Genomic DNA, 11,977 nt, shown 5'->3' with positions numbered 1-11,977 from the left:
TTTTAGAAAGTTTGGATACGATACATTTGGTTCATAACTTGTTTTTAGTTTCAAACACGACTCTAAGTTTTCATTTGTTAGTTGACTTCTTACTGTACTTTTATTTATATATGAATATAACACTTGCTCGCACAATTATGTCGATCCTAAGATATTCAGTTCTTCAAATGCCAACTTCACCTCACTCTAGCATTCTGGAAGACTATTCCATGCGTCGAATATAGGCTAAGTGCTTCAACTTGAGACATTTCTTTTAAGGCTGTCACATTTGTTGCCTAACGTAAATATATTTCTGGACCTCCAACTTTTTCAACTTGCTTTTTGACTCTGTCAATTTTCCACTCCACAAAGCTTTACTTTTTAAATCGATTAATTGAATATCTAGAAATCCAGAATCAATTTCAAATGGCTCAATGTGGATTTCGTTACGATTTGTGTTGAGAGAATTTATTAGGAATTCTAGAATAGTTTTGTTGAACTACTCAAATCTGTCAAGAAACTCATCTTTGATTTATTTTATAACTGTGTTGAAGTAATTTGTGTCAATAGTTGCACTGATTTTATCATGTGACTGCTTTAGACATTTAAAATAAAGTAAGTGCATATCTTCTGCAAAAAAAAAAAAAATTACTTCAAAATAAACTAAATCTTCTACCAAAACATAGGCTGGGTTTTCCTTTCCTTGCAGTTTTAGATTCAGCTCATTTCCTTTCGCTCTTACTTCCACCAAAAAGTACAATTTTGGCAACCATTTGTCGTTTTTTATTCGAGGTGATTAACGCCTTTTTTCATTTAGGAATGTATTTATTTCATTCAAGCACAATGCAAAACGTTTCAAGCCCTCGCACTTTTATAAAGATGGATGCCGGAATACTGAGTCTCCATCTCGTTAAAGAGTTCTTTAAACTGAAGATGGTAGAGTGCTTTTGATAAGACGATGTTTACAATCTTGATTGTCAAATTTATGACTTTAACCATTTCGGCCATTAACGTTTGGTCACAAACCGCTTCTTGCTGTATGTGATATATAAGAATTCGGTGATTTTTTTGTCTCATACTTCTGGCTCCGTCAGTTGCTGGTTAAAATTCTTTATTTAACTCGATCTTATTATCTTTCCCTCTAGTTTGAGAATCAATCCTGGAAGATCTTCTTTTGGACCCTGGGAAGAAATATAACAGACAATATAACAGACATAATGGGCAACTTGTGCAGTGCCTTTTATGCAAGTGATAAGGCAAAAGTAAGTTGAATATGTTTCACCTGGAAATATGTTACATTTGAAGATATTTTAGCTATTCTATCTTGTACTGTTTTATCGATAGTGGCAAATATTTGACTTTTTTTTAAAGGTTTCTGTTTGTTTGTTTTTTTAAATCACGAAACAGTTCTTCAGATACACATAGGAAGAAGTCTTTGACATACTCACCATCTGAAAATGGTTTGCCTTTTTGTGCAATTTCTGTTGGTACCGCAAAGCTTGCCAGATTAGCATTACTTGTAGATTGCTTCTTACTTTGAGAAGAATATTCGCTTCTAACTCATTTACTTGAAACACCAACAAACTATATGTCACAGCTAAAGCACGCAGTGAAGACGCCGTTTCGTCTTGCGTCTAAAGCGAATTAAAACCTACATAGAAACATCCGACCATGGCTTCATTTGAGAGCTTCCGATGACTGATGACACGTGTAGTGGGGGTGGTATAAAGCTGAGAGATAGAATCGGTGCCTATTCTTTGTTACAAGAGTCAGAACTATTTTGAAAAACGTTTCGATAAAATCAATAATATTTGCGTATGGAACTAAAGAGCCGCAGCTTCACATCCAAAGAGCCGGATGTGGCTCGCGAGCCGCAGGTTACAGACCTCGGTGTACCTAGACATGCTTGGCTATAAGACAGAAGTCTTTTTTTTTTTTGATGGGTCTGCCTTTACCAGAATATATTTTTCCAACGTGGGTCTCACACAATTGTCATCCGGTGCCGACAGCACGCCACCTACCCTGAATGACGCCACTGTCTTGGGATCAAATTGCTGTATTAATCATATCTTTAAATTTTAGTGGTCTTCGAAAGGGGAATAGATGCTATTAGTATTTTGTGGTCTGTTTTTCCATCTGTCCGTTCTTCCCGTTTAGATATCAGAAACAGCAAGAGAACATGAACATAGAACATCATGACATTTTTGATCTTTCAAAGTTTTGATGTAACGGCTACTTTTTTTCTTTACCAAAAAGTGAACCATTTTTTTAAATTATAAATGCAAGCAGATTTTTTAAACTCAAGAAAACATTAAGAAACTGGAACAGACGCATAAAAAAGAGCAGTAAGTTTAATGACAAACGAATATTCACATTTGACTAGAGTAACACCATTGTAAAGTCACTAAATTTAGAAAGCCTTCAGGATAGAATTCTAAAACGTGAAGTAGCAGTTATATATAAAACACTGAACCATAATCTTCAAATACAAAAACAAAATTCAATATAATATTCTGAAAGACACACAAGGATAAACGCACATTACTCGTCCCATATGCATTAAGCGTAGGATGTAATCATATTTTTTTATTCTGTATTATATCAAAATACGATAAGATTCGACGAGATAGCCGGAAGTTAATCATGAAGGCTGTCTATTTCTGATTTGTATTAAATATTTTTGTAAAATTTAGAATAACATTTGAAAAAAGTCATAAACAGTGGGATTCAAAATACCAGTCTTCATTGAGTGTCGAACCCAGGACCCAAGGTTCGGAAACCAAGTACTTAACCGCTCAGCCGCCATGGCCTCTGACATAGACACGGTAGATAACTTTTGATTTACAAGGTGACATGTGTGTGGTTATATTTGTACGTATATGTTTGTATTTGCATGTGTGAGTTTATAATTCGATGTATAGCGCAAATCATGTGGTAAAGAAGAAACTGAATTTATCAGATAGTGATATTTAATATAGTGTTTAATATGTGTGACTATATGATTAATACATTTTTTGTTAAATATAGATTTAAAAAGAAATCGGAAATTTTAAATATTACTTCTAAATTATAAATAGACACCAAAGTTTAGTAGATTCTTTAGTCGTTTGCAAATCTTTTAAATTCTACTTCCTTAACGTAATGTTAGTCGAATTCCGCCGACACATGTCCAGAAATAAATAAAAATATTATCGTGTGAGAGACAACTGGATCCCAAACCTCGACAGCAAAGATGGACAATTCTTTAGGACATATAAAGGCTTATTATAACAGTTGGAAAGGAAAGGGCTGGGCAAAGGTCAGATCAAAACTGTAACAACAAACGTTCACAGCTAATGTTTGGAAATGTACGAAAAAAAAAAGTGAAACGTGAGTTACAACAAGGCCTACAAAGAACTCATAGTTTTGTACGTAATTTCTTGAAGTGGAAGATAAAAAGTTTATTTGGGTAGCAAAGTTTTTAAAAAAAGTTTCAGTTATCTCCCTTGTATGTTTGGTATAAAAAAAAATAATTATTTGAACCAATTCTTATTTATTTTTAGAACTCGTGAAAGATGTTCTGCAAGATGTTTTGCAAGAAAAAAACTAAAACTGAAAAAGTAAGTCTGTATTTAATTAAATTAACTACAAAATGTTTTCTTATTTAGCCTTTTCTTTTTTACAGATTTAAGCAAAAATCTGATTCCCAAAGAAAAGAAAAAGAAGCAATGACGCCAACATAGCGCGTCCTTAGAAACAGTTTACCATTATAGTGAAAAAAAATCACACACACACACACACCTAGCAAATGACCAATCCATAAGTGTATTACACCCACTACCCTCTCCCGTCGTCCTGCGTGAGGTTTTAACTAGGAAGTAGAATATTAAACATGTACAAACAACTTTGTTTTTTCATCTCATACTTTTTCTTTACTTCAAGCTCAACCTTAACATGTCAGGTAGGAGTTAGGGTTATTATTCTTTACGTTTATAGATCTATAAATGTCTAGATTTAGTATAAAATATATTGTAAACATATAAATTTAGATCTATATCTAAATTAAATTAGACTTTGATTTAAAATCTATTACGTAATAGATCAAATTTGCTATAATAGATCTAGAGTAGATCTAGATGTCTTCTAATCAATTTATAGATGATCTTATGATATATATAGGTTCAGATAATATTCTACTAGATCCATAATGAGTATAGGCCTATAAATAGATCTATCTAGTGTTAAGAGACTTGTGGGCCTATATCTTGTAAAAAGTTTTCCTTTCAGACCCTGCATTCAAGATATGTAGAGCAGACGATGTTATTAAGGTCATCTTGTTCTGTGGCCTACAGTTAACGAGGGTGTCTTGTGACCAGCACAACGACCAACTACAAGTGCGCATTCCCTAGTGCCAGTAAAGATTGAATGGGTTGCCCGAATTAGCCAGGAAAAAATAGCCCATTTTTGTAATAAGGATACTATTACCCTTATTCAAATTAATAAACATAAGAAATCCTAGATTAATGTATTTTTTTATTTGTGGTTTATTTACATTTTTGTTATTTGACTGTTATTTTTCTTTCTTTTAATACTACTTTTCCTTTTTATTGCTTTGTTTTCCATCTTAAGGAATTTGTCATTTAGATTTAGAATCTAGATCTGATCTAGTACTCCAAAAGTAGTTTTCAAGTCAATTGGAACTCTAAATTAAAATGCAGACTACCAAAGCCTGATGAATTATTATTTTTTTACATTTCATTATAAAGCATTTCACATGTACTACATTCAGTCTAAGTGCAAAAACTAAATGCAGTTAATCTTAGCTTAAACTATTTATTAACAACAAAATATTTCTTTATTTTAACCCTACAAGCAAAAAGATATAAAAATTAGATTTTTCTGAGAATATTTCACTGATGTAAATTTGTTTATATATAAAGAAAACAAATGAAAGCAATTTTATGTACATATTTTGTTCTAATTTCCAGAAAAGTACAGACCTTTGTGTTCCTCAAGACTCCTCTGGACTTAATGGTATGAAATCAGAGTGAAACTTATACCTACATTTAAAACTAGTTTTATGGTTTTATTTTATTATCAATTTTTTTCACTAGAATTTAGCACAATAATAAATAGCATGTTAAATTCAAGTTGTTGCAATGTTAGGTCTATGTTTAGCTTCTAGAACTATATTTTAAATATTTAGTTTCTTCTCTAGGTCTATGTTCAGCTTCTAGAACTATATTTTAAATATTTAGTTTCTTCTCTAGGTCTATGTTCAGCTTCTAGAACTATATTTTAAATATTTAGTTTCTTCTCTAGGTCTATGTTCAGCTTCTAGAACTATATTTTAAATATTTAGTTTCTTCTCTAGGTCTATGTTCAGCTTCTAGAAGTATATTTTAAATACTTAGTTTCTTCTCTAGGTCTATGTTCAGCTTCTAGAAGTATATTTTAAATACTTAGTTTCTTCTCTAGGTCTATGTTCAGCTTCTAGAACTATATTTTAAATACTTAGTTTCTTCTCTAGGTCTATGTTCAGCTTCTAGAACTATATTTTAAATATTTAGTTATTCTCTAGGTCTATGTTCAGCTTCTAGAACTATATTTTAAATATTTAGTTTCTTCTCTAGGTCTATGTTCAGATTCTAGCACTATATTTATATATTTAGTTTCTTCTCTAGGTCTATGTTCAGCTTCTAGAACTATATTTTAAATATTTAGTTTCATCTCTAGGTCTATGTTCAGATTCTAGCACTATATTTTAAATATTTAGTTTCTTCTCTATGGAAACATGCAGTATTTTGAAAACAAAATGTTTGTTGTTTCAGAAAATAATTATTTCTGTAAAAAAACAAGACTGACTGACACATGTATTTAAACTATTTCAGTTTGTCTAAAGGATCAGACTGACCTAGCAGACGTATTTAGTCTTGGGGATGAGAATCAAGATACAGGTAAACTTTTGATTTGTAAATGTTTAAATAGAGAAAGGTTTTTGTATAAGTCTATTTTCTAATAATAATAAAATAAATAAAAATATAAAATAGTTATTTGACTTTCATCTTTTCAGATCCTCATCATTTCACCAATGACCAGTCCAGAGTCCATTCAGATGATGTTGAAGGTCCACTAATTGGTAACTTTTGAGTTTCATTTTTAGTGTATAAACTGTAGAGATCAACACATGAGTTAGACTTGATCTATTTATAGATATCTCTTGATAGACTCAATACTGTACATTGTGTTGTAAACATTGGATCAAGTTTGTTTCCCTGTTCTCCAGGTGATCATGAAACTCAGGAGTCAGAAGGTGGAGAAGCTGATCTACACAAATATCTTGCGGGCTGTAAGAAGAATCCAGGTCATAGCCAGTTTATACCTGTTGATACATTCACCTTGAAACATTTACTAAAGGTTATCAAGACAAAAATTTGTATGAATACATCAAACTTACAGCTAACCTCACAGTTAGAGTTGGTGTTAAAATGTCAAGTCCAGACAGACCAAAGTTTTGGCCAGAGACAACTCGACCATATCCATTTTCTAACATGAGTGAGAGAAGAAACTTGAGGACAGGAAGTGGAAGAGTGTGGATTGTAAACAAGTTTCAAGATGGAGTCTTACAAGATGGAGGTAATGGACATACTGCCTACACAAAGTGTTGGTGTAGAAAATGTGAATGTTCAAACTCACCCAGCAATGTGTGGTGGGAGTTTGAAGTGTACACAGCCACACATGTGGTTTTTGATGACATTGAGGCCAACCACACAACCTTGAGATTGTTTTATGATAAAGATGACACTCCAGTGGTCAGTGTTGATAAGGTCAGTGTTGTAGATGTAAACATTGAGGATGACATGTGTTGGTTGAAATGTGTGACATGTGATAACACTTTAGGAAATAAACTGATGGAAATGTTAAAACATTTTGAAAATATCTGGAGGAAAGTCTATTACAAATACTCTGACTCTAGATCTCCACACAAGTTGACCTTTATAGTGTCACATCCTCATGGATGTTCTAAACAGGTCAGTGTTGGTCAATGGAAGGACAGACTAAAGGTGGGTTATAAATCTAAGTTTACTTATACAACTTGTACATGTCCAGGAAGTAGTAGAGCACATGTTGAGTGTCTGGGGTATAATGACTACTTGACTTGTTCTGAGCTTGTCCACAGTGGAAGTCTCAAGTCTGGATTAAATTACAGTGGAGTTGGTTATGTCGAGTGAGTTGTTTCCCTTGTGAGTTGTCCAGCTCCACCATGAAGATGTCTTTGAGAACCCTTGACATTCTGAACCTCAAACTTAAATGTCTTTTTAGTCTTGAGTTATGTAAATAAATTGTGTGTTATCTTTAAATTTACAATGTTTTGTTTCCTTTTTTATCCATGTTGTTGTTTGTAATTTACATTTAAAATAATTGAAAACCTGTTTAAGTAGAAAGAAAATCTACCAGCTATAGATCTTGAACTTGATTTCGACAATCAGGTTTGTGGAAAATAATTATAAGATGTAGTTCGTGAGAAGTTTTTTTAAATTTAAAATGCAATAATTAAAAGTTTGCAAACATTTCAAACACAAAAACTTGTCAGTTATAAAAGAAATGCATTTAAAAAAATGCTAGTGTGGAGCTCGACATTATTCTTTTTAACAAGCAGCCATGTTTTAGTTTTCAAGGGAGATAACTGATAAAATAAAAACTTACAGAATAAAATTCCAGTTGTCTTTTCTTGTATCTACTAAAACTTACATTTAATTTCTGCATTATATTTTAACAGTGAAATCAAGAATATGTTTACGACTAGGCAATGTTGGTAACAAAACAAACAAATAAATGTGTGATAATTAGTTCATGGTACAAAAGAATCTATTACAACAAAACAATACCCACTAAATTTCAATATCCGAAAACTCAAGACCAAGAATGTTGTATTACTGTTCTAGACTGGTCACTACTAATAATTCGCGAATGTCGTGGAATGCTAGGTTCGTGCTTCTTGGAGTCACACATGATAGTAGACGAACATAGATGTTACAGATGAACATAATTCCACTCTGGCAGACAAATATAAAGTTTATTGATAATAATAATACTACAACTTCTTGGCATTTGCACAATTAAGAATGAAATACTATCACATCCGCATAACAGCGGCAAATAAATCCAATACATTGAATCTTGTCAAATCACGTCCGCATAACAGCGGCAAATAAATACAATACATTGAATCTTGTCAAATCACGTCCGCATAACAGCGGTAAATAAATCCAATACAGTGAATCTTGTCAAATCACGTCCGCATAACAGCTGCAAATAAATCCAATACATTGAATCTTGTCAAATCACGTCCGCATAACAGCGGCAAATAAATCCAATACATTGAATCTTGTCAAATCACGTCCGCATAACAGCTGCAAATAAATCCAATACATTGAATCTTGTCAAATCACGTCCGCATAACAGCTGCAAATAAATCCAATACATTGAATCTTGTCAAATCACGTCCGCATAACAGCGGCAAATAAATCCAATACATTGAATCTTGTCAAATCACGTCCGCATAACAGCTGCAAATAAATCCAATACATTGAATCTTGTCAAATCACGTCCGCATAACAGCGGCAAATAAATCCAATACAGTGAATCTTGTCAAATCACGTCCGCATAACAGCGGCAAATAAATCCAAGACAGTGAATCTTGTCAAATCACGTCCGCATAACAGCGGGTAATAATGAATTTCCAAAACACATAATCATCAGAATAATAACTACTATTAGAACATGTCTAAAATGAATACTGGCTTCCTCTACCCAAAATACACTACATCATTCAAAGTCACAACTTGACTGTCTAAGTCAGATACTGTCCGTACCGGACCAAAATACTACTTGACTGCCTTGTTCAAAGGATACCACTTGACTGCCTTGTCCAAAGGATACCACTTGACTGCCATGCCCAAAGGATACCACTTGACTGCCTTGACTTGACTGAACTCCAAGTCAATTTTAGTCGTTCTACCTCCTGTTTCAACATAAGGAGTTTCAAGTGTCTTTTTAACCGTCTTAACCAGAAGTGAACATTTAACAGGCAATGTCAAACGAGACTGTGACAATAGTAAAATGTGTTATTGTATTAAATAGAAGATGAGTCTCGTAAGCATCTTTTAATTTGGACTCCGCAGTTTGTAAGACCGGCCCAGCGAGTAAGGAACGAGATTTTATGCCGATCAGATCTAGTCTTGATTAACAGAAGTCGCCCACTTGAAGTAGTTTTAATAGAGCGGGTGGTTGTTGCCTTCTAAGATTTTGACGACTTCCTAAGATATTTTTGTCTTGTGACTAGATAACCTTAAGGAAAGACAGCGCTGCTACTTGAGGTAACATTCTTCAAAAAAGCCTTCGATCGGAAGTTGTACCTTTTTAAAAAGGTTCATTTAAATATGGTAGTGAGGTTTGTGGTAGTGTTCTAAATGGTATTGTTGTGTGTGGTTGTGCTCTGTGTGGCTGTGCTGTGTGTGGTAGTGTTGTGTGTGGTATTTTATGTAAGTGTTATATGTAGTAGTGTTATGCATGGTAGTGTTGTGTGTGGTAGTGTTGTATGTATTAGTGTTATGTGTAGTAGTATTTTGTGTGGTAGTGTTATGTGTCGTAGTGTTATGTGTGGTAGTATTTTTATAGTAGTGTTTTGTATGGTAGTGTAATGTGTGGTAGTTTTGTGTGTTGTAGTGTTATGTGTGGTAGTATTTTGTGTGGTAGTGTTATGTGTGGTAATGTTATGTATGCTAGTGTTATGTATTGTTGTGTTATGTATGGTAGTATTTTTTATAGTAGTGTTTTGTATGGTAGTGTTATGTGTGGTAGTGTTATGTGTAGTAGTTTTATGTATGGTAGTGTTATGTGTGTTAGTGTTAATTGTGGTAGTGTTGTGTGTAGTAGTTTTATGTATGGTAGTGTTATATGTGTTAGTGTTAAGTGTGGTAGTGTTGTGTGTGTTTGTGCTCTGTGTGGCTGTGCTGTGTGTGGTAGTGTATGTAAGTGTTATATGTAGTAGTGTTATGCATCGTAGTGTTGTGTGTGGTAGTGTTGTGTGTATTAGTGTTATGTGTGGTAGTATTTTGTGTGGTAGTGTTATGTGTGGTAGTATTTTTTTATAGTAATGTTTTGTATTGTAGTATTTTTTATAGTAGTGTTTTGTATGGTATTATTTTTTATAGTAGTGTTTTGTATGGTAGTGTTGTGTGTGGTAGTGTTGTGTGTTGTAGTGTTATGTGTGGTAGTATTTTGTGTGGTAATGTTATGTGTGGTAATGTTATGTATGCTAGTGTTATGTGTAGTAGTTTTATGTATGGTAGTGTTAAGTATGGTAGTGTTATGTGTGGTAGTGTGATGAGTGGTAGTATTTTGTGTGTTAGTGTTATGTGTGGTAGTGTTGTGTGTGGTAGTATTTTTATGGTAGTGTTGTGTGTGGTTGTGTTTTGTGTGTGGTAGTGTTATGTATGGTAGTGTTGTGTGGGGTAGTGATGTGTGTGATAGTGTTGTGTGTCGTAGTTTAGTGTATGGTAGTATGTATGTGGTTGTCCAAGCGGCACAACATTTTAGATGAAACTTTGCCTTTCCAATAAATTATTCTATATGTTATCAGATTTGACATTTCCGCACTGTAGAAATTATTCAGAATCTTCATATGTAGTTTAAAGCTGTTAAGTTTGTATACTCTAAATAGCCGCTGTGTGACTTTCATTGCTAGAGTTTCAAGATGGTCTTCCCATGAAAGTTTGTAGTACTCACAAGGAGACAGTATAATCTGCTTAGTAAAGTAGAAGAATAATTTCAACTTATCTTAAAATAATTCAAGCAGCAATTTAGTCAATTGACAAGTAATCTTTCTAGCCAAGTAGTGATGTTTTCAAATTCAACTTAAACCTGTCAGCCAAGTATTGATGTATTCACAGGTAATGCTGTTAGCAAAGTAGTAAGGTAATCACAGGTAATCCTGCTAGCAATGTAGAAAGGTATTCACAGGTAATGCTGTTAGCAAAGTAGTAAGGTAATCACAGGTAATCCTGCTAGCAAAGTAGAAAGGTATTCACAGGTAATCCTGCTTTCCCAGGAATCTGAGAACTGATAAATCTAATGGAGTACACTTATTTGATTGAAAATGTTCATTTAATATATGTTCAGGTCTTGTTCGTTATGTTTAAATCTGTTCAAGACACAATTTGCTGGACACGTTGCACTATTGCACCCAAAACGAATATCACAGATTGATTTAGTTTTAACCTAGATCTATTACACATGTAGTTCTATGACTAATCCAAAACAAATATCACAGATTGATTTAGTTTAACCTAGATCTATTACACATGTAGTTCTATGACTGATCCAAAACGAATATCACAGATTGATTTAGTTTAACCTAGATCTATTACACATGTAGTTCTATGACTAATCCAAAACAAATATCACAGATTGATTTAGTTTTAACCTAGATCTATTACACATGTAGTTCTATGACTGATCCAAAACAAATATCACAGATTGATTTAGTTTAACCTAGATCTATTACACATGTAGTTCTATGACTGATCCAAAACGAATATCACAGATTGATTTAGTTTAACCTAGATCTATTACACATGTAGTTCTATGACTAATCCAAAACAAATATCACAGATTGATTTAGTTTAACCTAGATCTATTACACATGTAGTTCTATGACTGATCCAAAACGAATATCACAGATTGATTTAGTTTAACCTAGATCTATTACACATGTAGTTCTATGACTGATCCAAAACGAATATCACAGATTGATTTAGTTTAATCTAGATCTATGACACATGTAGTTTTATGACTAATCCAAAACTAATTGATACACCTTGACTTTGTATAAGCTTAGTTTTTTGAAGATTTGTAAAAATTGTTTTCTTGTTTGTATAATAGTAATGTTGAGGCGTTGACCGGTTATTGCAACCCCAGGTCACTTCACCCCTGGTCACTTGAACGCTGGTTATCT

General features: G+C 33.2%; 2 protein-coding genes across 2 annotated transcripts in view; one reads left to right on the top strand and one right to left on the bottom strand.

The window, feature by feature from the left end:
- Window positions 1–432: 432 nt before the first annotated feature.
- The window catches only part of LOC106070200 (uncharacterized), a 121,202-nt gene continuing 109,657 nt past the window's right edge, over window positions 433–11,977 (top strand). Inside the window, exons 1-4 of the mRNA XM_056010364.1 lie at window positions 433–915; window positions 1,125–1,241; window positions 4,947–4,992; window positions 5,850–5,914. Of these exons, the coding sequence (XP_055866339.1) occupies window positions 799–915; window positions 1,125–1,241; window positions 4,947–4,992; window positions 5,850–5,914 (345 nt within the window). The 5' untranslated portion in view covers window positions 433–798. The remainder of the gene's footprint in view (window positions 916–1,124; window positions 1,242–4,946; window positions 4,993–5,849; window positions 5,915–11,977) is intronic.
- The window catches only part of LOC129922825 (uncharacterized), a 40,862-nt gene continuing 36,401 nt past the window's right edge, over window positions 7,517–11,977 (bottom strand). The window contains exon 8 of the mRNA XM_056010411.1: window positions 7,517–8,015. Coding sequence (XP_055866386.1) covers window positions 7,993–8,015 — 23 coding nt within the window. The 3' untranslated portion in view covers window positions 7,517–7,992. The remainder of the gene's footprint in view (window positions 8,016–11,977) is intronic.

This window comes from Biomphalaria glabrata, chromosome 14, assembly GCF_947242115.1.
Source record: "Biomphalaria glabrata chromosome 14, xgBioGlab47.1, whole genome shotgun sequence".
Lineage (NCBI taxonomy): Eukaryota > Metazoa > Mollusca > Gastropoda > Planorbidae > Biomphalaria > Biomphalaria glabrata.
This window is presented reverse-complemented; position numbering and strand designations above follow the sequence as displayed.